General features: G+C 40.5%; 3 protein-coding genes across 3 annotated transcripts; all 3 read right to left on the bottom strand.

Moving 5' to 3' along the window:
• Positions 1 to 586: 586 nt before the first annotated feature.
• Positions 587 to 16,002, bottom strand: LOC114866886 (zinc finger protein 431-like). The gene is made up of 3 exons (XM_041069798.2): positions 15,933 to 16,002; positions 15,026 to 15,073; positions 587 to 4,927 (listed from the first exon to the last, which is right to left on the bottom strand). Exons 2-3 carry the CDS (start codon positions 15,041 to 15,043, stop codon positions 3,716 to 3,718), a joined length of 1,230 nt encoding a protein of 409 aa, XP_040925732.1. The 5' UTR covers positions 15,044 to 15,073; positions 15,933 to 16,002; the 3' UTR covers positions 587 to 3,715.
• LOC114851051 (zinc finger protein 239-like) lies at positions 6,578 to 16,017 on the bottom strand. Its single transcript, XM_029142586.3, has 3 exons — positions 15,933 to 16,017; positions 15,026 to 15,073; positions 6,578 to 14,283 (listed from the first exon to the last, which is right to left on the bottom strand). Exons 2-3 carry the CDS (start codon positions 15,041 to 15,043, stop codon positions 13,156 to 13,158), a joined length of 1,146 nt encoding a protein of 381 aa, XP_028998419.1. The 5' UTR covers positions 15,044 to 15,073; positions 15,933 to 16,017; the 3' UTR covers positions 6,578 to 13,155.
• A 4,993-nt stretch (positions 16,018 to 21,010) lies between these two features.
• On the bottom strand, positions 21,011 to 26,244 carry LOC129602895 (zinc finger protein 239-like). Its single transcript, XM_029142578.3, has 3 exons — positions 25,889 to 26,244; positions 24,708 to 24,757; positions 21,011 to 24,128 (listed from the first exon to the last, which is right to left on the bottom strand). The coding sequence occupies exons 2-3, from the start codon at positions 24,723 to 24,725 to the stop codon at positions 23,076 to 23,078; spliced, it is 1,071 nt and encodes a 356-aa protein (XP_028998411.1). The 5' UTR covers positions 24,726 to 24,757; positions 25,889 to 26,244; the 3' UTR covers positions 21,011 to 23,075.
• Between the last annotated feature and the right edge of the window lie 1,293 nt (positions 26,245 to 27,537).

Below are 27,537 nucleotides of genomic sequence, written 5' to 3'. Positions count from 1 at the left end.
CATTATAGGCTCTATGTAGTGTTTTATGTGTTGTTTGATGAGCATCCCCACCCAACCTATAGACTACTGACACCTAATGCATTCAACGCAGCACCTCCATGCTAGCTCTATAAAACTAAATGTTTGTGTGTCTTTTGTTAAATGCACCACATGATGGTTTTAGGGGTGGAATTTTAGCGTTTTATGTCATCTTTCCTCCTCCAACCTCGTAATTGTTAATCTTGAGTCAGACAGTAAATGTATTTAGAATTACTTAGAATTGAAATAGTAAATTTTATTTCCAGCAAGTGCAGTGATTTTGTTTGTTAGTTTCTATCTTTTTTGTTTGTATTTTCTAAATTGTAGTTCTTGCTTCAGCAGCATTTTGTGTTAGACGACCTGGTGTTGCTGTGCCCACCTGGCAGTTTATTTTGAGTTGAGTTTTAAATTGCCATTCCTGTTCAGTCTTGCATATGGGTTTCGACTAAACAGGTGATCTGTAACAGACACATGTCTGAGCCAAACCCTGCAAACCTGAGAGCAAGAAAGTGCAAAAGCAAATTTAGAATATACAATAAAATTTTGAAAACAACTTTACCAACACAGGTTTAGAATTTGAAATTTAATTCACCTGGAACCAGTAAATCATGCAGCACAGAGTTATTCCTAGTGTGTCTCAGCAGGACCAGATTCATCAAACATCAGGAGGATTGAAGTTTAAACTTCCCACACAAGATAGGAGGCCATGAATCAAATCTAAAGCTAAACAAAGCAGAGGATTTGTAGCTACAGTAGGGTAAAGAAATATCATTTAAGAGTTTGAAAGAAACAATGTAGTGGTATTGTACAAGAAATTGGCTGAGACTAATGTTCCAATTTTTCCAAAAGAAAAAAGCAGATATGGTATTTTTATACAGGGATAAGTATTGGGTTGTTTAATAGCTTGTTGTCCCACAGTGTGGCCCATATTTGATAGTCACATATTTTAATATGCAAAATGTCATTTGTACGTGAAAGTGAAAGTTAAAAAATTAAGAGAACAAGGACACTACACACACACACACACACACAGACACACACACACACACACACACACACACACACACACACACACACACACACACACACACACACACACACACACAAAGTTGGGCTGAGAGTTGGGGGTTGCAGATGATGGAGCAATCGCGAAATATAAAACATTTTGTTACACCTGATACTATGTTGGGCCTCAGTTTCCCCGCCAGGTGTCACCAAAGTCAGTCAAAAATGCAGCATCACACCTGACTCTGGCATCTAATCATCACTATCTATTAGTTGGCTCAGCTGATTACTGGAATGTAAAGAGAAGACATTTAGTTCATGAATATTGCAACAGCACAACAGTATTATTTGGTCATTATCACATGGACAAACAGATGCCATGTGATCAACATCTTCAGAGCTTGAAAAGGAAAAAGGAAAGAAAGTCAGTTTTAAGGAGGAATATATAACATTCCTACATGACAAAGTCTCAAGAACATGCTGAGGTAGTGCCTTATGACCTGTTGCATCAGAGTAATGGAAAAGCGTGGTATAAACTCCAGTCTGCGGTCAACCAACCCAGAAAAGGAAAGTTGAAGAGATACTTCAACGCTGAAAGGCAAGTCGTAATATGAAAATTGGACATTTTATTAGCCAAAATGTGCAGAAATGTGTACTTTTGATGGCCTGTGTCGAGGGAAAACAGAAAAAAGTAGCAGCATTATGTGATCTGGCTGAAAATGGTCAAATCCTACAACACACAGAATGCATTGCTCCAAGATGAACCTTCCATCCTTCTGTGATTGGAACGTACCTGACTGTGGGGCATGTTACTCCTCTGCCTTTTTTTTTTGAATCAAAGCAAAGAATTCATTAATTGGAATTCATTTAGGCAAAACCCTCGGTCAGCAGGAGAATCTGTAACTTCATCTAAGAGAAATTGGCAGCAGGGAAACTGATGTTGCCTCTACAAAATGAAGTAGTTTAATTAAAATCCCACAAAATTCACCAGGTCAGTTGACGTGTTTTACGTCATTTTGAACTGCCCGGCGACTCCATGCAGAGAAGTAAGTGATAATTTCACTGCATAGATATTATGGAGGACTCTGAGTGTCCCTTTGTTCTTCAATAATCCTCCACGTGTTTTTGGTCAACTCCCATTAAAAATTCCTTTGTGGAAATTTCCAGAAGAAGTTGAATGGAAGAGAGGAAAGTTGTCTTTTGTGTAAGTCGATGGTATAACAAAAACAATAATAGTAAAAACAGTAATGGCAACACAAATTAAAACACTGATGTGAACAATCAGTAATCCAAAAACCATATGGGGGTATCAAAACATGCACCACGAAGGTACAAGGCAAACATCCCAGAATGCCCAAGTTGCTCCTGCCTTCTGTTCCTTCCCTGGCAGGGTGGAGTGTCCTTCTCTGGTCCAATCAAATTGCATGTTATCACCTTATCCATGTGACTGCGAATGGAGATGTTAACATTCTTCCACCTGGTACCAATGACGTCTCGCTGTCAGAGAAAGAGGAATAAAAGTCATGAGACAAAGAGCGAGAGACAGCTCCTCAAACTTGGTTTCGGGAGTCAGATAGGAACTAGATCCAGGGAGTGACATGCAGAAACAACCATAAACCATACTCTGTCTAAGCAATGTGGTCGGTGGAAATTTTCCATAAACAAGCAGATGAGAGAGAGTTGTCTTGTGTGATTTATTACAAAAATAATGGAGAAAGCAAATCAAAAACATGGATGCCGTGCACATCAACAACAACAAAAAAATCAACAAACCAAAAACCAGCCGGGGAGATTACGGCACACACCACGTAGGAGTGATGCAAAAAGTCCTCAAGTTACTTCTGCCTTTTAACCCCTCTGTCCAGGGTGAAATGTTTTTGTAGCCCAATCAAACCACATGCACCATCTCATACCTGTCGCAGTGTGTGTGGAAATGTTTACATTCTCACACCTGCATTACTGGTGTCGGACTATCAGAGAGGAAGGAGCACTACAGTACGTCTCTGTAAGTCAGACAGAGACAAAACTCCCCGGTCTTGGGTTTGGTAGCTAGAGTCCAGATTCTATCAGGCAGAGACAACTATTGAACAATCTAGGTGAAATGTCAAATACATAAAACAGATGTAAGACAAAACACAAGTTATTAATTGCCGAACAGAAGCCATAAATCATATAAAAACCAAATAGAATAAGGAAGAACAATTTTTCCCCATATAATACATAAAACTGATATGACAACCAAATGAGATGAATTCCATGCACACAATGGGGCATAAACTATAAGATAAGACTATATGATAAGAAAGACATTTTTTTTCATTACACTGGTCAGTGCTGTGCAGACATTTTTAAGGGCAGAGACTGACAGAGACTGTGGCTATTTGGGCTTGAACGAGAAAAGTAAAACCCAGAGTGGAGTAGGAAAAAAAATTAATTATTTGCCATTGTTCAGGGCACTTCGAATTGTGAGGGCAAATGGGCAGTGGCTATTCCCCACCCCGGGCACGTCGCTGACGCAGAATACAAAAGAAACTGAAGTTATTATGGTTGACATCTATATTATGTTTAGCCTAGTTTTTGTTTCAATGTTGTCTTTCGCCTATTGGCCTAATGGTGATGCCACACAACCTTTACTGGAGCACGAGAAAGGCAGCACATGTAACATCACAAATACTTTCCCACACTGTTTACACTAGAGAGAAGCCTCATTATTGTGAACACGTTGGTGTCTCCGTAAATGACTGCTGTCAGAGAATGCTTTTCCACACTGTTCACACGAGTAGGGCTTCTCTCCTGTGTGAGAACGTTTGTGTATCACTAAGCTACTGCGATGAGAGAATGCTTTTCCACACTGTTCACAAGGATGAGGTTTCTCGCCAGTGTGAACACGTTGGTGAGTCAGTAAACTTCTGTGTTGAGCGAATGCTTTTCCACACTGTTCACATGAGTGAGGCTTCTCTCCCGTGTGAGCACGTTGGTGAATCAGTAATTGACTGCGTTGTGAGAATGCTTTTCCACATTGTTCACAAATATGAGGCTTCTCTCCGGTGTGAACACGTCGGTGACTCAGTAAATGACTGCTGCATGAAAATGCTTTACCACACTGTTCACACGAATGAGGCTTCTCTCCAGTGTGAAAACGTCTGTGTATCATTAAGCTATTGTGCTGAGAGAATGCTTTTCCACATTGTTCACAAATATAAGGCTTCTCTCCCGTGTGAACAAGTTTGTGTCTCATTAAATCAGGTCTGTGACCGAATGCTTTTCCACACTGTTCACATGAGTATGGTTTCTCTCCTGTGTGAACACGTTGGTCACTCTGTAAATGACTGCTGCAAGAGAATGCTTTTCCACACTGTTCACATGAGTATGGTTTCTCTCCAGTGTGAAGACGATTGTGGATTTTCAAAGCACTTGATGTTTTAAACGCTGCCACACATTCGGTGCAGGTGTATGGTCTTTCTTCTGCATGAACTTTCTGATGACACTTTAGGTTACTTCTTGCAGTAAATGTTTTGCCACACTGGTCACATGAATATGGTTTCTCTCCCGTGTGAACACGTTTGTGAAGCAGTAACTGTCTGCTGCAGGAGAATGCTTTTCCACATTGTTCACATGAGTGAGGTTTTTCTCCAGTGTGAACACGATTGTGGATTGTCAACGTACTTGACCTTCTAAATGCTGCTCCACATTCGGTGCAGGTGTATGGTCTTTCCCCTGCATGAACTTGCTGATGACTCTGTAGGTTACCTCTGCCAGTAAATGTTTTGCCACACTGGTCACAGCTGTATAGTTTCTCTCTAGAGTGAAGCTTCTGATGATTCTTCAGCGCTGATGATCTGGTGAAGGTACGGTCACATTGCTGACAAAGATACTGTGTTGAGTATCGTCTTCCTCTTTGTTTCTAAGGTGACAAATATACAAAAGAAAAATTAAGCTCACGATCGCACCAGAAACCTTCAACACCAAAAGATTGAAAGGTCACTGAGAAACTCTGTTGCTTCTTATTATACTACTACTATTACTACTGTAAATCTACTATAGTGGCAGTAGTAGGTAGTAGTAGTAGTAGTTTTGTGAGTTTAAGCCTCACACTCACACAGCAACAGGCCTCCCCCCACAGCCCCACCTGATCCACCCACACAGCTTCACACCTCAGTGTCCCCCACCCCCCTCACACCTCTGTCCATCTGTCTCCCCCTCCACCCTGAAGCACTGTAACAACCAGCTGTCTCCAGTGCTCACAGACATTTTTAACACCTCACTGGAGACGTGTCATGTGCCAGTCTGCTTCAAATCCTCAGTCATCATCCCTGTCCCCAAAAAGACGAGAATCACAGGACTCCATGACTTCAGACCAATGGCCCTGACCTCCGTATTCATAAAGTCTTTTGAGCGCCTGTTCCATCCCTGCTCCATGACAAACTAATGCTGAATGTGCCTGACTCCATCTGCAAGTGGATCACAGACTTTCTCACTCACAGACAGCAGTATGTGAGGCTGGGGACGCTTGTTTCTGATTCTCAGGCCATCAGCACCAGATCCCCCCAAGGCTGTGTCCTCTTTCTCCTGCTATTCTCCCTGCACACAAACGGCTGCACGTCTGAACTCCTGATGTTTACTGATAACACCACCCTCATCGACCTCATCTCTGATAGAGATGACGCGTTAACAACCCGGACCCACTGAAGACAGTGGAGATGACATCTTCGCAGGGAACATGGTTCAAAACCATGGAACCATGTTACAAACGTTTACTTTGTAAAATGGTTTATAAAATTTGAAGTTTATATTTTATTGTATTTAAAAAAAACAGAAGATAGAATGGGAAACAAGATGTGAACAAAAAAAGAAAAGTAACTATTCCAAAACAGCCAAGAAAATGAAAAAAAAGAAGTTACAGATTCCAAGCTGTCTTGTTTGCTGAGCTAGAAGTTCATCCAGCTCTCGTCTTTCCTCCCAGATATGATTTCGTTGGCCATCAGGAGACTCTTCAGGAAGATGCTGATCTCCTGCTGAAGATCCTAAAGCTGGAGAGCAACATCAAGTTTCCTCCTGCCTATGATAATGTGACTACCACCGGTTCTGTTTGGGGCTGGTTTAAAACAGTGCCCCTAGAGGACACGAGGAGGCTGTACAAGCTCTACGAGGGAGACTTCAGACTGTTTGGTTACAGGAAACCAGTTGAATTACTGGATGCTTGAGATAAAATCAAATCCACGTGGCTGCTGGGTCATACAGCAATCAAACTTTGTTTATACAAAATACATTGTGTTTTACTTGTGTTTAACACTTGTCTGACAAGTTCTGCTTAACTTAACCTTCCTCTCTTTTATGCTTAAAGGGATACTTTACCACTCAACGTCCGCGTTTAGCAGCCTTTAATTTTGAACCAAAGCAGACAGTTTTTAGAAAACCACAGATTCTTCATTTAGCCAAAAGACTCTTCTTTTCTTCATCTGCTGTTAGTGGCTGGAAAGTAGTTACTTTTTACACCTTTTATCTGTCAGAACCACGGAGATGAGGGACCCACATGCACAGCTCCAGAGAGACGTAGGATGGAATATAATGGTCTTTATTTTGGCACAGACAAGGTCAGTTTAGGCAGGGTCATACACAGTCAGGCACGGTGTCGGTACAGGCTAGGAGCAGGCTTTCTCAGGTCCAAAAAACACGCAGGGTTCAGTAACAGGCAGTCTCGGCTAAGGTACAGTTCAGGGCAAGGCAGACTCAGGTCAAAAAGCAAGCAGGATAATTACGAGGCAGACACAGTTACAGGACAGACGAGGATCAGGCAGGTTTCAGGAAATGACAGTCAGAAACAGGATCCAAATCGGGAGTCAACCAGGTAAGTAACGCTGGATAGTGGTGAGAACACGCAACAATCTGGCAACTGGTTTGTGTGAGTACTGGAGCTTAAATACCGGTGAGTGATTACTGATCACAGGCAGGTGTGAGTAATGAGAACCGGAAGTAACACAGGAACTACTGTGATGTGACCAGAGACGGAAGTCCTTTCAAATTAAAACAGGAACATGATTCAAACCGTGACATTATCACACCTCAAAAGTGTGCCCTACGTTATGACACCAAAAGCATTTAAATAGGCCTCATGGTTGCAGATATGTACACATCTTTAACATGCTATGCCATTTTTTAAAAGACACCAGAAAATAGGCTTGGGGGTAACAGTGGAAAAACACAATACAGGCTGATCCAACATTGATTTAATGTCCTTAAAACAAGCCCAAATGAGGCTCAGTAGTGTGTGTGGCCTCAGTCATCCTGTACAGTGTGTTCTGCTGGAGCAGCAGCATCACAGTGAGGGACAGGAAGAGACTGGACAGGGTCATCAAAGACCTGCTCTGTCCTGGGCTGCACTCTGGACGCGGTGCAGGAGGTGGTGAGAGAAGGGTTCTGGCTAAACTGACATCCATCCTGGACCAGGACTCGCACCCACTGGAGGACTCACTGTCTGCTCTGGAGAGCAGCTTAAGTTACAGACTGATCCTCCCTTTCTGTGTGAAGGAGAGATAGTGCAGATCTTTCTTACCTGCAGCTTTAGGTCTCTGCATCCTCTCTCAGAGTGATGCAGAGAACCCGGTCCATGCATTTGTTAACTCTAGGCTGGACTACTGTAACTCTTTACTCATAGGATGTCCTAACAGATCCTTAAAGACCCTACAGCTTATTAAAAATGCTGCAGCCCGAGTTCTGATGGGAGAGATCACATTTCTCCTACATTAGCTTTTCTTCACTGGCTGCCTGTAAAATGTAGGATAGAATTAAAATTCTCCTACTCATGTACAAAACACTGAATAATAAAGCTCCTTTTTATCTTATAAACCTCATAGGTTCTCATGCTCCCAGCAGAACGCTTTGTTCTCAGAGCGCTGGGCTACTTGTGGTTCCTAGAGTCTTTAAATGTAGGACAGGAGGCAGAGCTTTTAGCTACCAAGCTCCTCTGCTGTGGAACCAGCTCCCTGTTCAGGTTCGAGAGGCTGACAAACTAGTAGTTGTGCTTTTTCCCCACTCTAAGCAAAATAAGGAAATGCAAATGCAAAAAACTATGTAAAACACTTCAGCACAGCTTTAGAATTAGGAAAAATGCAAATATAGTAAAATAACCCCTTAAGTTGGGCAGTGCATCGGAGGCTGCAGAGGGTGGGGCAACAGGGGAAGTAGTTTCTCAATTTACAGTTTTACGTTTGATCGTTCACCTGTCCTACAGCTCTTCTTTCATCACACGTAAGTTCAGAAGTTTCTACTCAGTCTACAACGTTTACTCAACAAATGTTGAAGCTCAGATTTGATTCACGCCTGTGTTTATGATTCTCCACTGAACTTTCTCAGTTTTATCTAGATCCATGATGGCATCGACAGGTTTTTCCAGGAGCAGAGGATGTGCTGGTGTTGGAGGCCTGCTCATCACCTTCACTCTGCTCTGTCTGGTGTCCTTCTCAAATTCACTTAATACCGAGGAACTGGTGCTGAAATATTATATAAATACAACGACACACTATATTTTTGTAACATAATGACAATATGACAATATCATGCTCAGATGTTTAGTACATGTATGTTGCTTTTTCTGGATCTGCAGAACAAGCTTGTGGAAGATGCACAACACTTCATTGACAGAGTTGAGGTGAGTCAGTCACTTACTGTATGTATGCGCACTGAATGACAAGAGCTTCTTAACAAAGGTGAAAAAATGTGTTTGTATTCATGTGTCATGAGTTGACATCATAAACTGAATAGTGTCTAATTTGTAAACTGGTTTTGTTTTCCTCCATTAGGCACATATGAGCAGCACCTCAGATATATTAAATGAAGGAACCAACGTGATCAACTCCATGGCAGCGTGGATGAGAAAAGACGTGAACAAATTCCCTGACCACTTTCTTGCTGTGGAGAATGTTTTGGCTACTCTCCAAGGCTACATGGAGACAGTAAATGCTCATGTGAACAGTCAGAATGAGGTGTTCGCTGCACAAAAAAAGGAGGGTGAAGAGAAACTGGAACAAATGATGAAAGCTATTCAGTCTCTCAAAGAGAATCATGCTGAACTGTAGCTCTAAGGTTCTGCTACTGTAATTCTGAAGCTACAAGTCTATTCACTGTTTTTATAAACTAATCTCATAATCTTAAATTATTTCATTGCTTAAAAAACAACAGGTTGTTAGAAACCTTCTAAAAGTCACTTATCTCTTAATAAACAATAGCAGTTAAAACCAGCATGGACGACTTGAATAAAGTCAATAAATGGGTCGTCGGAAAAAGTGGTCGTCTGTACTTCCTTTTTATATATTTTATATAAAGTTCTTCTACAAACTGTAGCAACAGTGCCCAGCTGCTCATTTTTTGAATATTTAAACACATTGTTACAATAGTAACTAATTATTTGCTAAAAGAACTGATGAATACAGTATTTCTCAATGACATTTAGGACAAACTAACAGAATGACAAATTTCAAAGTATGATCAGTGTTTGAACGTTAGAGCATCACAACACTGGTCATGGAGGTGATGTGATTAAAGTATAGACAGAGAACATTCCAATATCCCAGTCATGCAAATGAGCAAAGTACAGTACATTATAGGCTCTATGTAGTGTTTTATGTGTTGTTTGATGAGCATCCCCACCCAACCTATAGACTACTGACACCTAATGCATTCAACGCAGCACCTCCATGCTAGCTCTATAAAACTAAATGTTTGTGTGTCTTTTGTTAAATGCACCACATGATGGTTTTAGGGGTGGAATTTTAGCGTTTTATGTCATCTTTCCTCCTCCAACCTCGTAATTGTTAATCTTGAGTCAGACAGTAAATGTATTTAGAATTACTTAGAATTGAAATAGTAAATTTTATTTCCAGCAAGTGCAGTGATTTTGTTTGTTAGTTTCTATCTTTTTTGTTTGTATTTTCTAAATTGTAGTTCTTGCTTCAGCAGCATTTTGTGTTAGACGACCTGGTGTTGCTGTGCCCACCTGGCAGTTTATTTTGAGTTGAGTTTTAAATTGCCATTCCTGTTCAGTCTTGCATATGGGTTTCGACTAAACAGGTGATCTGTAACAGACACATGTCTGAGCCAAACCCTGCAAACCTGAGAGCAAGAAAGTGCAAAAGCAAATTTAGAATATACAATAAAATTTTGAAAACAACTTTACCAACACAGGTTTAGAATTTGAAATTTAATTCACCTGGAACCAGTAAATCATGCAGCACAGAGTTATTCCTAGTGTGTCTCAGCAGGACCAGATTCATCAAACATCAGGAGGATTGAAGTTTAAACTTCCCACACAAGATAGGAGGCCATGAATCAAATCTAAAGCTAAACAAAGCAGAGGATTTGTAGCTACAGTAGGGTAAAGAAATATCATTTAAGAGTTTGAAAGAAACAATGTAGTGGTATTGTACAAGAAATTGGCTGAGACTAATGTTCCAATTTTTCCAAAAGAAAAAAGCAGATATGGTATTTTTATACAGGGATAAGTATTGGGTTGTTTAATAGCTTGTTGTCCCACAGTGTGGCCCATATTTGATAGTCACATATTTTAATATGCAAAATGTCATTTGTATGTGAAAGTGAAAGTTAAAAAATTAAGAGAACAAGGACAGTAGACGCTACGCTACGCTACGCTACGCTACGCTACACACACACACTACACTACACTACACACACACACAAAGTTGGGCTGAGAGTTGGGGGTTGCAGATGATGGAGCAATCGCGAAATATAAAACATTTTGTTACACCTGGTACTATGTTGTGCCTCAGTTTCCCCGCCAGGTGTCACCAAAGTCAGTCAAAAATGCAGCATCACACCTGCCATGTGGTCAACATCTTCAGAGCTTGAAAAGGAAAAAGGAAAGAAAGTCAGTTTTAGGGAGGAATATATAACATTCCTACATGACAAAGTCTCAAGACCATGCTGAGGTAGTGCCTTATGACCTGTTGCATCAGAGTAATGGAAAAGCGTGGTATAAACTCCAGTCCACGGTCAACCAACCCAGAAAAGGAAAGTTGAAGAGATACTTCAACGCTGAAAGGCAAGTCGTAATATGAAAATTGGACATTTTATTAGCCAAAATGTGCAAAAATGTGTACTTTTGATGGCCTGTGTCGAGGGAAAACAGAAAAAAGTAGCAGCATTATGTGATCTGGCTGAAAATGGTCAAATCCTACAACACACAGAATGCATTGCTCCAAGATGAACCTTCCATCCTTCTGTGATTGGAACGTACCTGACTGTGGGGCATGTTACTCCTCTGCCTTTTTTTTTTGAATCAAAGCAAAGAATTCATTAATTGGAATTCATTTAGGCAAAACCCTCGGTCAGCAGGAGAATCTGTAACTTCATCTAAGAGAAATTGGCAGCAGGGAAACTGATGTTGCCTCTACAAAATGAAGTAGTTTAATTAAAATCCCACAAAATTCACCAGGTCAGTTGACGTGTTTTACGTCATTTTGAACTGCCCGGCGACTCCATGCAGAGAAGTAAGTGATAATTTCACTGCATAGATATTATGGAGGACTCTGAGTGTCCCTTTGTTCTTCAATAATCCTCCACGTGTTTTTGGTCAACTCCCATTAAAAATTCCTTTGTGGAAATTTCCAGAAGAAGTTGAATGGAAGAGAGGAAAGTTGTCTTTTGTGTAAGTCGATGGTATAACAAAAACAATAATAGTAAAAACAGTAATGGCAACACAAATTAAAACACTGATGTGAACAATCAGTAATCCAAAAACCATATGGGGGTATCAAAACATGCACCACGAAGGTACAAGGCAAACATCCCAGAATGCCCAAGTTGCTCCTGCCTTCTGTTCCTTCCCTGGCAGGGTGGAGTGTCCTTCTCTGGTCCAATCAAATTGCATGTTATCACCTTATCCATGTGACTGCGAATGGAGATGTTAACATTCTTCCACCTGGTACCAATGACGTCTCGCTGTCAGAGAAAGAGGAATAAAAGTCATGAGACAAAGAGCGAGAGACAGCTCCTCAAACTTGGTTTCGGGAGTCAGATAGGAACTAGATCCAGGGAGTGACATGCAGAAACAACCATAAACCATACTCTGTCTAAGCAATGTGGTCGGTGGAAATTTTCCATAAACAAGCAGATGAGAGAGAGTTGTCTTGTGTGATTTATTACAAAAATAATGGAGAAAGCAAATCAAAAACATGGATGCCGATCGTGCACATCAACAAACCAAAAACCAGCCGGGGAGATTACGGCACACACCACGTAGGAGTGATGCAAAAAGTCCTCAAGTTACTTCTGCCTTTTAACCCCTCTGTCCAGGGTGAAATGTTTTTCTAGCCCAATCAAACCACATGCACCATCTCATCCCTGTCGCAGTGTGTGTGGAAATGTTTACATTCTCACACCTGCATCACTGGTGTCGGACTATCAGAGAGGAAGGAGCACTACAGTACGTCTCTGTAAGTCAGACAGAGACAGAACTCCCTGGCCTTGGGTTTGGGAGCTAGAGTCCAGATTCTATCAGGCAGAGACAACTATTGAACAATCTAGGTGAAATGTCAAATACATAAAACAGATGTAAGACAAAACACAGGTTATTAATTGCCGAACAGAAGCCATAAATCATATAAAAACCAAATAGAATAAGGAAGAACAATTTTTCCCCATATAATACATAAAACTGATATGACAACCGAATGAGATGAATTCCATGCACACAATGGGGCATAAACTATAAGATAAGACTATATGATAAGAAAGACATTTTTTTCATTACACAGGTCAGTGCTGTGCAGACATTTTTAAGGGCAGAGACTGACAGAGACTGTGGCTATTTGGGCTTGAACGAGAAAAGTAAAACCCAGAGTGGAGTAGGAAAAAAATTAATTATTTGCCATTGTTCAGGGCACTTCGAATTGTGAGGGCAAATGGGCAGTGGCTATTCCCCACCCCGGGCACGTCGCTGACGCAGAATAGAAAAGAAACTGTAGTTATTATGGTTGACATCTAAATTATGTTTAGCCTAGTTTTTGTTTCAATGTTGTCTTTCGCCTATTGGCCTAATGGTGATGCCACACAACCTTTACTGGGGCACGAGAAAGGCAGCACATGTAACATCACAAATACTTTCCCACACTGTTTACACTAGAGAGAATCCTCATTATTGTGAACATGTTGGTGTCTCCGTAAATGACTGCTGTCAGAGAATGCTTTTCCACACTGTTCACATGAGTGAGGCTTCTCTTCTGTGTGAGAACGTTGGTGAATCAGTAATTGACTGCGTTGAGAGAATGCTTTTCCACATTTTTCACAAATATGAGGCTTCTCTACCGTGTGAACACGTTGGTGAGTCAGTAAACTTCTGTGTTGAGCGAATGCTTTTCCACACTGTTCACATGAGTAAGGGTTCTCTCCCATGTGAGAACGTTTGTGTTTCACTAAGCTACTGCCATGAGAGAATGCTTTTCCACACTGTTCACAAATATGAGGCTTCTCTCCGGTGTGAACACGTCGGTGACTCAGTAAATGACTGCTGCATGAAAATGCTTTACCACACTGTTCACACGAATGAGGCTTCTCTCCAGTGTGAAAACGTCTGTGTATCATTAAGCTATTGCGGTGAGAGAATGCTTTTCCACACTGTTCACATGAGTAAGGTTTCTCTCCCGTGTGAGCACGTTGGTGAATCAGTAATTGACTGCGTTGAGAGAATGCTTTTCCACATTGTTCACAAATATGAGGCTTCTCTCCGGTGTGAACACGTCGGTGAATCAGTAAATGACTGCGCTGAGAGAATGCTTTTCCACATTGTTCACAAATATAAGGCTTCTCTCCCGTGTGAACAAGTTTGTGTCTCATTAAATCAGGTCTGTGACCGAATGCTTTTCCACACTGTTCACATGAGTATGGTTTCTCTCCAGTGTGAGCAAGTTGGTGACTCTGTAAATGACTTCTGCAAGAGAATGCTTTTCCACATTGTTCACATGAGTATGGTTTCTCTCCAGTGTGAACACGATTGTGGATTGTCAACGTACTTGACCTTCTAAATGCTGCTCCACATTCGGTGCAGGTGTATGGTCTTTCTCCTGCATGAACTTGCTGATGACTTTTTAGGTTACTTCTTGCAGTAAATGTTTTGCCACACTGGTCACAGCTGTATAGTTTCTCTCTAGAGTGAAGCTTCTGATGATTCTTTAGCGCTGATGATGTGGTGAAGGTACGGTCACATTGCTGACAAAGATACTGTCTTGAGTATCGTCTTCCTCTTTGTTTCTAAGGTGAAACATATACAAAAGAAAAATTAAGCTCACGATCGCACCAGAAAACTTCAACACCAAAAGATTGAAAGGTCTCTGAGAAACTTTGTTGCTTCTTATTATACTACTACTATTACTACTGTAAATCTACTATAGTGGCAGTAGTAGGTAATAGTAGTAGTAGAGAAGAGGAAAGAGGAAGAGCCGGGAAGAGCTGTAACGGAACACTGGCAGTAAGAGCCCACTGAAAAGTCTCAACGCTAATGCATACCAATGACTACAGGCAAACAACACGCAAGATTCAACAGCCTTCAGTCGGATCTAATGTAAACATCTTGGCCGTGTTCGGCAGCATGAAGCTCGTAAGTTGGTAAAAATCCACAAATTAGCCGCACCGTTGCAAATGCAGGGTTTAATGTAGTGGGAAAAAAAGTAGAATCTTATAGTCCAGGAATTATGATATATGTTTACTATGTTGTGTTGCTTGTTGATCTTATTTGTAATTTGATATTCTAGCCAACACAGAAAAGTGAGACAGGAAGCGGTCATTCCAAATAGAAGGACAAAACATAGTCATGAAAACTCAGAATATGGAGTCAAATTAGGGTCAGGCTAGATTTATGCGTACGTAAACCTATCTGTGTGTGCGTATCCAGATTTGTACCTGTAGACTTAGTGGGGCTGTACCACGCTTACACATTAATTGTTATATTGTTATAGAAAAACTGGTTAGAAGTTGGAAAAAGGTCTAACAATACCGTTTTCTGTACTTCCATGGTTGTTCGAGGAAGCAGGTGGATCCCAACCTGTTAAAGAAAAGGCAAGAGGACGACAGTGAAGCCGATAAAGTAACAAAATAAATTAGTACAAATTAGCATGATTACATAAAAAAACCTACTCTACCTACTTGCTAACAGCTAGCAGCTAGCTAAGTTGCTACGTTCAGCAGCTTTGGATACTATTGTGGTTAAGGTTAGGGTTAGATAACTTGTGGGGGTTTCAGGTTACAGTTAGCTAACACAATACAGCTAGCTAGTTGCTAAGTTATGCTTGCTAATATAATCAAAATCAAACACTTTGATCCTCCCGTCTGAACAACAACCGCTCAACAGTGCCCCTACTGATTCTGTCGGTTAAATCATCCGAGCAGTGATCTACCTTACGAATCAATGACGGCAATGTATGGGCTGATAACCACTAATAATGAACCCTTGAATGGCGTCCACAGCTGCTCTCAAAATCAATAAATCTAGATTTGGTGTGTTGCCAAAATATAATACCAAAATAAAAGTATGAAAGCATTAAATGATTCTAGGAAATTTGGATTTGGCAGATTCTAAACATTTTAACTGTAAATATTTATAAGTGTGAATTCGTTTCAGCTTGCTTTTTGGTGGGGATTACAATTTAGCAGTCAGATTTGATAAAAAAAAGGTCAAGAGAAAAACTCGTGTTAGAAGTTGTGACGTTTAAAAGAACCAACGAAGTTTAGAACAGAGAGAAAACCCAATAAAATAACCACAGATCAAAACCAACGGCTCTGATGAGTCACCACGAGGCTGCAGTCAAAGACCGTGTCGAAAAATAAAACATACAGGGCTTTCACTGTCCACTTTCATAATTTCCTATTTCTGAGCTCAGACGTAAAGCCATTCTACTACTGACCCGGCCGATTCCTCCGTTCGTTGCGTTTATTGCTGTTCGGTCCCGGTTTTGGCCCTTCGTCCTCCGTGTTGCTTTCCGTCGCAGTCGTCCGTCGTCGTGTCGAGCTCACGGTCTATCGCTCCCGTCTCGTCCCGGTGATCAGCTGATCACAGCGTCCTCTGTTTTTGGCGACGGATTCCTTTCCGGTGGAGCTGTAGTGGGAGCAGGTTCTGTTCCAGTCTGTCTCCCTCTGAGCAGAGAACCAGGTCCTGTGGAGGTCGAAGGACCTTGATTTGCCAGAGAAAACAGAGGAGACTTCAGGTGGCGCGCTTTTATGACGTGGGGCTTCCGCTCCGCCCTCTGGTGTCGCATACGCTCGCTGGAGGTCTCATGTGAAACGGGACCCTGGTGTCCCAGCGAGACTGTGCGTGTTTGTGGGCCTTTGTTCTCGGAACACAGAAAATTCCGTGCTCTGGAATAAACTATCTGGGAGTTTAGTTAACTACATTTTAGTGTCAATGTGTGACCACTGAATAAACTCCTTTCGTGGTAAAACTCTGTCATGCGGTGTTAAATTTAGCTAGATTCAAATTAAAAATAATTCTTTATTACTGTTAACTAAAAATATATGTGATAATATGTGAAAGTGGTTACAGCTCACTTACTTGTTGTCTTATATTTATCTAATAAAATGCATTTTTTTTTTCATTTACTCTACTACAAGCAAATTGATGATTAATTCAACATTTTAAATTAAACAGTTATTACAAAAACAACAGTTATTCTGTAAAACTCCACATACCTCAGATGGGTTTTAAAAGAACTACAGTATTCAGGGATCAAGAAATGCAGAACTAGAGGTCATCCAACCTACTCAAAATGTTCGTGGTCTCTGTCACGTTTTATGCCACTTCCTGTTTTTACTTTGTAGTACTTCCTGTTCTTTAGCACACCTGTCAGTAATTAGTTAATCAAGCACCGGTATTTAGTCTTCACCTCACACACACTCTAGCTGCCAGATTGCCAAGTCCTGTACTTCTATCCAGCGTTTCTTGTATAGTCTCTCGTGTTTTGATCCTGATTACCCCGACCGCCGAATCCTGTCTGAACCTTGCCTGTACTTTCGCCTGGATAGAACCCTGCTTGATCATTTGACCGTGAGTTTGCCTAGTCCTTGTCTGTACCGTCGCCGTGCTCTTCTGTGTACCGAACCCTGCCTGTTTATTGGACCTGAGATTGCCTGCTCCTCGACTGTGCTTTAAACCCGTGCTCCCCTGTGTATGACCTGGACCGTTTGACTCTGATTGTGGAAATAAAACCTGAATCCATCCTCAACACGTCTGCGCGCTGTGCATTTGGGTCCTCCTCCGTGGGTTCTGACAGTCTCAAAGCTACGGTGCTCAAGTAACATGAATGCTGACTGTCTCATTAATCCAGTAATCTGTATTAGTTAGTATTTAGTTTTGCCTTTCTGCACATGCAACGCCATTAATTTGTTTTCCCCCTTTGTGTGTATTTATTCTTAAATATTTTTGCATGTGCTACACTATATAGCTTGCCCCTAGGAACCTTGTTGTTGTGTTTGTTTCTCAGTTAATTCTACATATTTTTTAGTTAAAAGAGCAACCCTGTCAATGTAGCTGGGGGTTCACGGGTCACTCAGAGGTGCGAAAAACATCTAAGACAGCCACTGTCTCTAGGCCCCTCTACGCAATCAACAAGTGTTAAAGCACTCTTACAAAAATAGCGCTTTGGACCTTATGAACTGGTTAGTCTGAACTTATGAACTGATACAAAAAATGTTAAGAAATACTAATGAGTATGAGAGATGAATACAACGGTAATCAATGATTGTAGATTATATAAAATTTAATAAAAAGTTCAGAGGAAGATGGAATTCCTATGAACTATCCTATGTAAAATATTAATAAATTTGGACTAAACTATACTTTTCACTTTTACTCAAGCTCAAAATTCCCTCACACCATAACACAATGAACTAGTAACGATTATTCTGTCATTTAAATCAATGTGAAGATTAAGAATGCACAAACAATGAAAATCTGTGATTATGAAGGTATCATATATGGTTCTGGTAATGCTGCAACAATTGAAATGTTATCACGGGATAAAGAGTTTTGTTACTATTGAGTAACATACAATATAACACAATACAAGTAACAACAAGATTTTAGGAGTAGTTGAATCTGCATATTACCAGTCAAACATATTGTAAGGTTGAGTTACCTATAATTATAACACAATTACCATGTCTACGGATTTTGGTCTCTATTTTTCTTGAACATGTGTAACTTAGCAAATAAACATCACACACAAATCATCTTCATCTCAAATCTTGCATCAATAACAGCATTTTATCTACTGGACACAATGGTGTCAGTTAGTGATGTGACGTTCCGTACCGAGGCTACGAAGCCTGTGCCGAGAAGGGGAGGGGGAATTCCCGCGATGCGGGTACCAAGGCTCGCTTCATTTAGGGGAGGGGGCTGAAAATGATGACGCCCTGTGCCTCGCTGCCGGGCTGTACCACGGGACTGCTTCAGGAAGTGGTGCGGATTTTGCGGCGAGTTTTTACAGCCATATGAACCCTCAGCCTCCATTCAAGATGTGGGTGTTTGATGGAGAGTTGCGGTCAGTGAGAGAATGGAGCCGGTTTAGAAAAGGAGGATGTCCCCTGCGTGGGAACATTTTGATCTAATTTCTTCTAACAAGATATGCACAGCAATCATAAGTGCGCAAAGCAGTTTCTCTCTGGGATTAAAAATGTATTTTTGATTTTTAATCTTGAAAATGAATTTAATAGTTCTACAGAAGATTTCTTTTTCATAATAAAACAGCTTCAGCTTGCTTTTGTACGAGGTGAAGTGTTTGCTATGTACCAGGGAGCTGGGGTATAACAACACCTCATCCATGCTTAGGCACTACAGAGCTTTGCCTAAGAAAGAGGACAACACCGAATGTGGCCCAACACCAGGCGAGCCATCAAAAATGCAATGATATATAGCACGCAAATGTGGCTAAATAATTTAACAATATTGTACAGCTGTAATAAGTTGATGTGTATGATATTTATGTTTCTGCTTTGTTTTTATTTTTTTTCCTCGGGAGCAAAAATATCAAATTGATGAAGACCTTGTTAGCATGGTGGTTGAGGACACCCAGCCATTACATATTGTGAAGGACAAAGGATTTATAAGATTTGTTAAATCTGTGTTAATGTTCTCCCCACTAAGTAGGCAACAATAGCATTAAAAGTTGTGATTTTACTGAATAAAACCATTAACAATGTGGTCAGGCAGGTCTGAGCCTCAAACCTGAGTCCATCAGTCACAGGACAGCCACCTCGTACGTTTAAACTAACCTCAAGAGATATCAAGGCTAGAGGTCAGGGAACAAAGGAATCCACACCATACTGCAAGGAATAACTGTAACACTGGCTATAGTTAAGAACGTCCCAAGAGTTTAAATACACCACGTAGATTATGGGACAAAAATCACCTGCATGACTAATCCACCCCTAGTCCTGCTAAGGGGGTGGAGTTAACAAATAAAAATCTGAAGACACTAGACAATAGTAGACATAATTAACTCATGTACAACAGGACTCTGAGAACATTTATCAGTTAAAAGCAAAGTGTCCCTTTGGTGACACCTGGTGGGAAACCTGAGGCACAACAAAATGTTTTATATTTATATTTGCAACCTCCAACTCTCAGCCCAACTTGTGTGTGTGTGTTTGTAACTAAGCCTGTGTGTTTGCGCATGTGTAGTGTAGCTTCTGCTGTCCTTGTTTAAACTTTCACTTTCACGTACAAATTACATTTTGCCTATTAAATGATGTGACCATCACTGGGTGATGTAGGGCCACACTGTGAGACAAGCTACTAAACAACCTAATATTAACTATAAAAATACCATTTTTTTTTCTTGTAAATCTGAAGTTTGGAACATTAGTCTCAGCCAATTTATAGTACAATACAACTGCATTGTTTCTTTAAATACATTAACTTATTTATAATGAGGCGTGTCAGGGGAGGAGTCTGCTATTCATTTACCTGCGCTCAGTTTTACGTTGATTGGGATGTACAGTATGAAGGAAATATGCGTAGATTCGTACTTAGTTGAATTTGATACATCCAGATTTTTTCCGCTTACGCCGTTTTCTGGATTTGCACTTGCGCAAAATTTAGTAGCAAATCTACGCAAGTCTTTGTACATGAGGCCCCTGATTCCAATTTACAGGAGCACACACAACAGGATTACACTTTGATAACACCAAATCAATCTTCTGTCAGGAGTTCTTGTCCTGTTTCAGTGACCGTTGACATTGTCTGAAGAACGATGAACACAGAACCATAACTTTTTAACGTTTTATTATTCTACTACTACAATCTATCTATCAATCTATCATATCTATCATATGAATAAGTGATAATAAATGATGAATATAGGGGTGACACGGTGTAGTGGGTGGAACCGCCTCATAGCGAGAAGGTCTTGGGTTCGATTCCATAACACCACCCATGACCCCATGTACTACATGTACTGTACATTAAAAACAAGGAATAAATGAACAGTAAACATGAAATAACCGTCAATAAATGAACAGATTAAAGAAAGGTCCCTGAAGGTATGAGGAGTTCACACTTCACACCACACTCCTTCAACCCCTGTCCATCTCAAGTAGAAGAAAGAAAATGAAAGGAAAGGAAGCAGCATCAGCTCCAGGCTCCTAAAATGAGGATGGTACCATGGCTTGGTATTTATTATGCTTGTTACCAGTACCAGTTCTGGGACCCAGGACCTGGATGAGCATGGTACCATGGCTTAGTAAGACCTTGTGCTTGGTACCAGTACCAGTTCTAGGTACCCAGGGCCAGTGCCTGAAATCTGAAATTACACATGATGAAAACACTGGAGAGACCTGTACCTTTAACGCCATCCAGCTGGTGCTTCTGAAAGAGAGGCAGGTTTGGACCGTCATGGATTAACAGGCCACAGCAAAATGTCAGATTATCATCAATCAACCTTCTAAACATTTTTTAACTATGATTAATTACAAACAAGCAAACCAGATGTTATTCAAAAAACATTTAATTTGACAGCTGAACAAACACAGGTTTTAATGTCTAATGCTGTTTCACATGTCACAGTTCTCATCATTTGACTACACCCGTGTATGCAGTAGCTTTGGCTGTGCTGGCAATATTCAGGTAGATGGCAGAAAGACGGCTAAACACTGTGTATGTGGAACTATTTGATGGCTTCCCTACCATGTTCCCATCTCTGCCTAGACCAATAGAGGAAACTAGCAGGTCTGGCAAAAATGCAGCATCACATCTGATTGTGGCATCTAATCATCACTATCTAGTAGTTACCACAGCCAATTACCTGAATGCCAAGACAAGACATTCAGTTCATGAATATTGCAAGTAGTACAACAGTATTATTTGGTCATTATCATATGGACTCACATTTCAGCCAAACAGATACCATGATGTGTTGCAGATCAATGTCTTCAGAGCTTGAAAAGGAAATTTGTTATGATTGTCAGTTTTATGGAGGAATATATAACATTCCTACATGACATGAAGCCGCAAGGACATGCTGGGGTAGTGCCTGATGATCAGTTGCATCAAAGTAATGGAAAGGTGTGGTATAAACCCCTTGACGGAGTCAACCATTCCAGAAAGGGAAAGTTAAGAGGTGTGTCTGACTGTAGAAGAACATAAAGAGGGACGTGACTGAATGAGCAACTTTAACAGGTAACCAGTTTGACCAGTGTTGTGGAAATTTCCAAGAAAGAAGCTGATGAGAGAGTTGTCCTTTCTGTCATTTATTATAATAAGAAAAATAATAATGGCAAAGCAAATTAAAACACTGATATGCACAATCAATAAATCAAAAACCATATGGAGAGATCAAAACATACACCACAAAGGTAAAATGCAAAGATCACAGAATGCCTAAGTTGCTCCTGACTTTTGGTCCGTTTCTAACTGTCTGAGAGGGAGCAATAAATGTCGAGAGACGGCCTTGTTTTTGGGAGTCAGATTGGAGCCAGATACAGGGAGGAACAGGCAGAGACAACCAATGAGATGAATTGCATGTATAAGGAACATGCAAGCTGAAGATAACAGCTCCAACTATTTAGTCCAACAATATGATAACCGTGTAAGACAAGCAAGGTAATGACTCTATCACTCCACTTTGTGTGTTTACTATATAGACCTGATATCAGATGCTTGTTGTTTCTGATGTAGTAAAATGATTCCTGGTCCTAATTTTATTTGAACTAGTCAAACAAATCTGACTCATTGTTATTTATTGTTATTGGGTAATTGGACCTGCATTAATGTATTTTCTGGTTTTATTGTCATTTGTTTAGAAATTCTGTGCTCATGTAAACACTCTCTGCTACACTATCATCATAAGTGGATGTTCTGATGAGCTGTTCGTCAGGACAAACATCAATGAGTCCATTTTCTGTTTTAGTCCATTTCTGCACTTTGAATCATTGGACTAAGTTCATGTGATTGTGTCAATCTGCATCTTCCATCATCTCCATCTTATAGCAGCTTCTCTCTGTTGCTGCAAACTGTTGTTGTAAACAGAAATTGTGCACTTTAACTATATAGATGATTGATTTGACCTTTGAAATACAAATGGAGGCTCACAAGAAGAACAGAAAACAAGACTGACAGTGTCCCCTGTCAGTTTTTCTAACTTCAGAAAACCTACTGAAGTGTTTTTATACACATCCTCTGCTTATGTCATGCTCACTTTATCTCTTAAGATTAACATGTACTGACTCGTGTCCTGTAACACTCAATTTTACCCATATACCAATACACACACAACATACGTGTTAAAAAAAATTGTAACCTATCTTTAAACAGTTATAGGAAAATCACCTCAATAGTGTATGTAAAACATTAAGCCCCTATAAAACAAGCTGTAAATACTTTCAAATATTATGAGGAAAACATGAATAAGGTATAATCACATCTATAGATAGTTTTCTGTCCACATCCTGACTTGCTCTGATGTCATGAATATGTAGGCAGCCAGGATTCCATTAAGCCAAAGCAGCTGCAGGTTTTGGAGCCACAGACTGCTGTTGTTTTTGGTGACTGCAGAAGCTCAGGAGAGGATGGGAATTTTCTGTGTAGTGTGAACATTTTGGTGTTTCACTAAGGCACTGCGATGAGAAAACACTTTTCCACAGTGTTCACACCAGTAAGGTTTCTCTCCAGTGTGAAGACGTTGGTGAGTCACTAAGCTACTGTGATGAGAAAACACTTTTCCACAGTGTTCACACCAGTAAGGTTTCTCTCCAGTGTGAAGACGTTGGTGACTCACTAAGCTACTGCGACGAGAGAATGCTTTTCCACACTGTTCACATGAGTGGGGCTTCTCTCCAGTGTGAGCACGTTGGTGAATCAGTAATTGACTGCGTTGAGAGAACGCTTTTCCACATTGTTCACAAATATGAGGCTTCTCTCCAGTGTGAACACGTTGGTGAATCACTAAGTTACTGCAACGAGAGAATGCTTTTCCACACTGTTCACATGAGTGGGGCTTCTCTCCAGTGTGAAAACGTTTGTGTATCACTAAGCTATTGCGATGAGAGAATGCTTTTCCACACTGTTCACAAGAGTGGGGCTTCTCTCCAGTGTGAGCACGTTGGTGAATCAGTAACTGTCTGTGTTGAGAGAACATTTTTCCACATTGTTCACACGTGTGAGGCTTCTCTCCAGTATGACTATGTTGGTGTCTCATTAAATGACTTATGCAAGTAAATGCTTTTCCACACTCATCACATGAGTGAGGTTTCTCTCCTGTGTGAACACGTTGGTGAATCAGTAATTGACTGTGTCGAGAGAACGCTTTTCCACAGTGTTCACAACAGTGAGGATTCTCTCCAGTGTGAACACAACAGTGGACTTTCAAAGCATCTGACCTTTTATAAGCTGCTCCACATTCCATGCAGGTGTATGGTCTTTCTCCTGTATGAACTTGCTGATGGGTCTTTAGGATACTTCTTGCAATGAATATTTTCCCACACTGGTCACAGCTGTGGGGTTTCTGTCCAGAGTGAACCTTCTGATGATTCGTCAACTCTGATGGCCTGGTGAAAGATTGACCACATTGCTGACAGAGATACTGCCTTGAGCGTCGCCTTCCTCTTTGTTTCTAAAGGGATGAATGTAGAAGAGAATAAAATTAAAGCTTGTGATCACACCAGAAAAACTACAACAGCAAAAGAGAGCAAAGTCTCTGAGAACCTCTATTCCTTCTTATTATAATACTATGACGAGAAATGGGAGGTTTTACCATATCACACCCGTACTGACCTCTTTCATTGGCTCCCTGCTAAGTTCAGGATTGATTTTAAGATTTCATTAATCACCTACAAAGCTTTACACGGTTTGGCTCCTTAATACTTATCTGACCTCCTTGTTCCATATGAACTCTCACGCAACCTGAGATCAGCTAACAGTACCCCCAGTACGTTGGTTAAAATCAAAAGGGCACAGGGCTTTCTCACAGGGCGATGGCAGAACGTGGCTCTACTACCGTGGGTATTTCTCTGCCCGTATTGTCAGATAAACTGAAGACATTTTCAGAACAAGAATCGAATCAATTTTAAACACTAATTTATTTCCTTTTTCATTTATATTTTATAATGGTGGTTTTCGGTTCTCCATAGTCAATAAGGATTATAGAAAAAAAGGTTAGATGTTGGAAACACAGAAATAAGTATAACAATACCATTTTCTGTTCTTCCATGGTTGTTGGAGGAAGCAGAGCTGGATCTGAACCTGTAAAGAAAAGGAGAGAGGACGACAGTCAAGCTGATGAAGTAATAAAATAGATTAAAATGACACGTTAGAATGATTTCATAAAATTATTTACAGATGCTTCAAAATCAATAATTGGTAAAGTAAGTTTTATTATCCCTGAATCAAATGTTGTGATAAATAAAAGACTTACTAATAACTATGTATAGGCAAATAAATTGTATTTTTATTTGCATTACATTAGATAGAGGCCTGCAAAAACCTTAATAGGTTCGAATTCTATAAAAATCAGGAGAGCAGCTTCAGTAGCAGACTGATTCACCCTCACTGTGTGAAGGAGAGATATCGCAGATCTTTCATACCTGCTGCTAAAAGACTATATAATCAGAACTGCTAACTACCTTCCGCTGCATTAATTCACCCACTGAGTCAATGGTTTATATCGTAATCTCCAACTTTTCTGTGCAATATTTGTGCAAACCGGTGCAAATTTTAAATTTACACACTGTGCAATAACCGTTCCCAATGATCTTATACTCACTCTACCATTGTACTGTACTGCTTTGCACTGAGGCAACACAAACTGTCTGCTATTCTGTTTTGTATGTATTCTCTGCTCCACTCAGCTGTTGTGAAAAGCAATTTTCCCACTATAGGACTATTAAAAGGTTTTTCTTATTTTATGTAATTAATTTAAACTTCCTTCAGTGGGGATTACAATTTTAGCGATCAGATATGATTAAAAAAACTAACACCGTTTTACCCGTTTTAACCCTAATACAGTCTGCTCTCACTGGTAGTGCGTAAGAAGGACCTCATGACAAAGAAGAGAAGGATCAGAGTCCCCTTCCCCCAAGGGAACAAGAGTCAAAACAAAAACTCCTGATGAGTCAGAGGTTGTGACGATCAAAAGAACCAACAAAGCTTAGAACAGAGAGAAAGAGCAACAAAAAGAACCACTGATCAGAACCAACGAGGCTGCAGTCAAAATGTTTGTTTGCTTCGGACAGTGTGAGTGAATTCAAACAGCCACAGAGCAATGAAACACACTGACCATTGTAACCGAGGAATAAAACATCTCCAAGACATTTACTGGACACTTTCATAAGTTCTTATGGCTCTGCTCAGACGTAAAGCCTTACTGCTACTGACCCGGCCGATTCCTCTGTTCGTTGCGTTGATTGCTGTTCGGTTCCGTTTTCCGCCCTTCGCCGTCGTCCGTCGTCGCGTCGAGCTCTATCGCTCGCGTCTCGTCCCGGTGATCAGCTGATCACAGCGTCCCATGCAGCAGAGATTTGACGACGGTTTCCTTCCCCGGTGGAGCTGTAGTGTGAGCAGGCTTGGTTCCAGTCTGCCTCGCCCTGAGCAGAGAACCAGGTCCGGTAGGTGTCGACCTGGTTTCGTTTGCCAGGGAAAACAGAGACGTGAGGTCGCGCGACTTTACGCCGAGGGGCTTTCGCTCCGCCCACTGGTGACGCAACCAGTCGCCGAAGGTCTCAGGTGAAACTGGACCGTGGTGTCCCAGCGTGACGCCTGGCTTCGGCGGGAAGACTTTTTTTATGTGTGTAAAATCTTTTATGGCCCTTTGTTTTTGGAACACGGCAAAATCCGCCCTCTGCAATAAACTATGCAGGAGTTTAGTTAACTACATTTTAGTGTCCACTGAATTCTACAGGCTCCCTTGATGATAATTCATATAGTGTGAAATGTAACTAGAGTTAATTTAAAAATAATTATTTAATAGCATTAACCAAAGAAATCTTAGTTGAAAGTGTTTAGAAAAAATATAACCTAGTTCCTGGTTACTATAAATGCATCATATTTGTTAAACAAAATAGAAGAAAAGATCATGAATGGTTTTAATTCAATGGTTATGAGGTGATCATCAAGACTCTGACACGACTCACACATGTAAAAGAATATTAGATAAGTCATTAGGTTCAATGAAACCAGTATTTAAAACTTCATTGTAATATCCTCACAAACCTTGTGAAATTCTACCAGATGATCTATTGTGTCTTTTTGGGCCGTTTTCTTCCTGGTTGTGAAGTGAGAATAAGCAGCAGGACAAGAAGAGGCCATGTCACTGCCCCACTCTGCAGAAAGTGGTAAGAAATGCACTATTAGTTATAAATGTCACACACTCACCTCCATTAACAATCACTTGAGTTTGTGAACTGGTAACAATTCATCTATACACCAAATGCATTTATTGCTAAATGACTGTGTTCATTCTGGTTTTGTACCAGTTCAGTTGGGAGGTCATCCCTGCTGTTTTGGAGTGTTTTACACTATGTGATCGATGCATGTAGGGCTCACGCATCAGTGCTGAGTTGCCCTTAGGATGATATTATAATTCACCGTACCTGGTTTTAGTGTGTAATGGTTATTAGACTATTTTTATTTTATTGCTACCTGTGTATTTACAGAACAAATAAACAAATAGTTTAATTTGCCTGTGACAAAGCCAGGTGTGCTCACACTTCACAAATCCATATCAGATCACATTAAGCCCTCTGCACTGTGGAAAGAGGGCAAATGGTTTTGTTTTTCCAAATAATAATTGGAGAAGAAAAAGTCATGTTGCCTGTAGGCTCAGTCCTGGTGAGGGAGCCATCTTTATAGAAATCAGATGTGAGGATAGAGGACTCTTTTATTAACTAGTTTCAAAGAGAAATGTCAACATAAACAAGTGCACACAGTCAGAAGAATGAGGACAAACAGTCAGATGATGTTTGATAATTCAGATGATTTTTAACAATAGAGTAATTTGCTTAGGTTTAAATATCAGTCATTTTTAA

This window comes from Betta splendens, chromosome 2 (genome assembly GCF_900634795.4).
Source record: "Betta splendens chromosome 2, fBetSpl5.4, whole genome shotgun sequence".
Taxonomy (NCBI): Eukaryota; Metazoa; Chordata; class Actinopteri; order Anabantiformes; family Osphronemidae; genus Betta; species Betta splendens.
The sequence above is the reverse complement of the archived record's forward strand: the minus strand, read 5'-3'. Positions and strand labels throughout refer to the sequence as shown.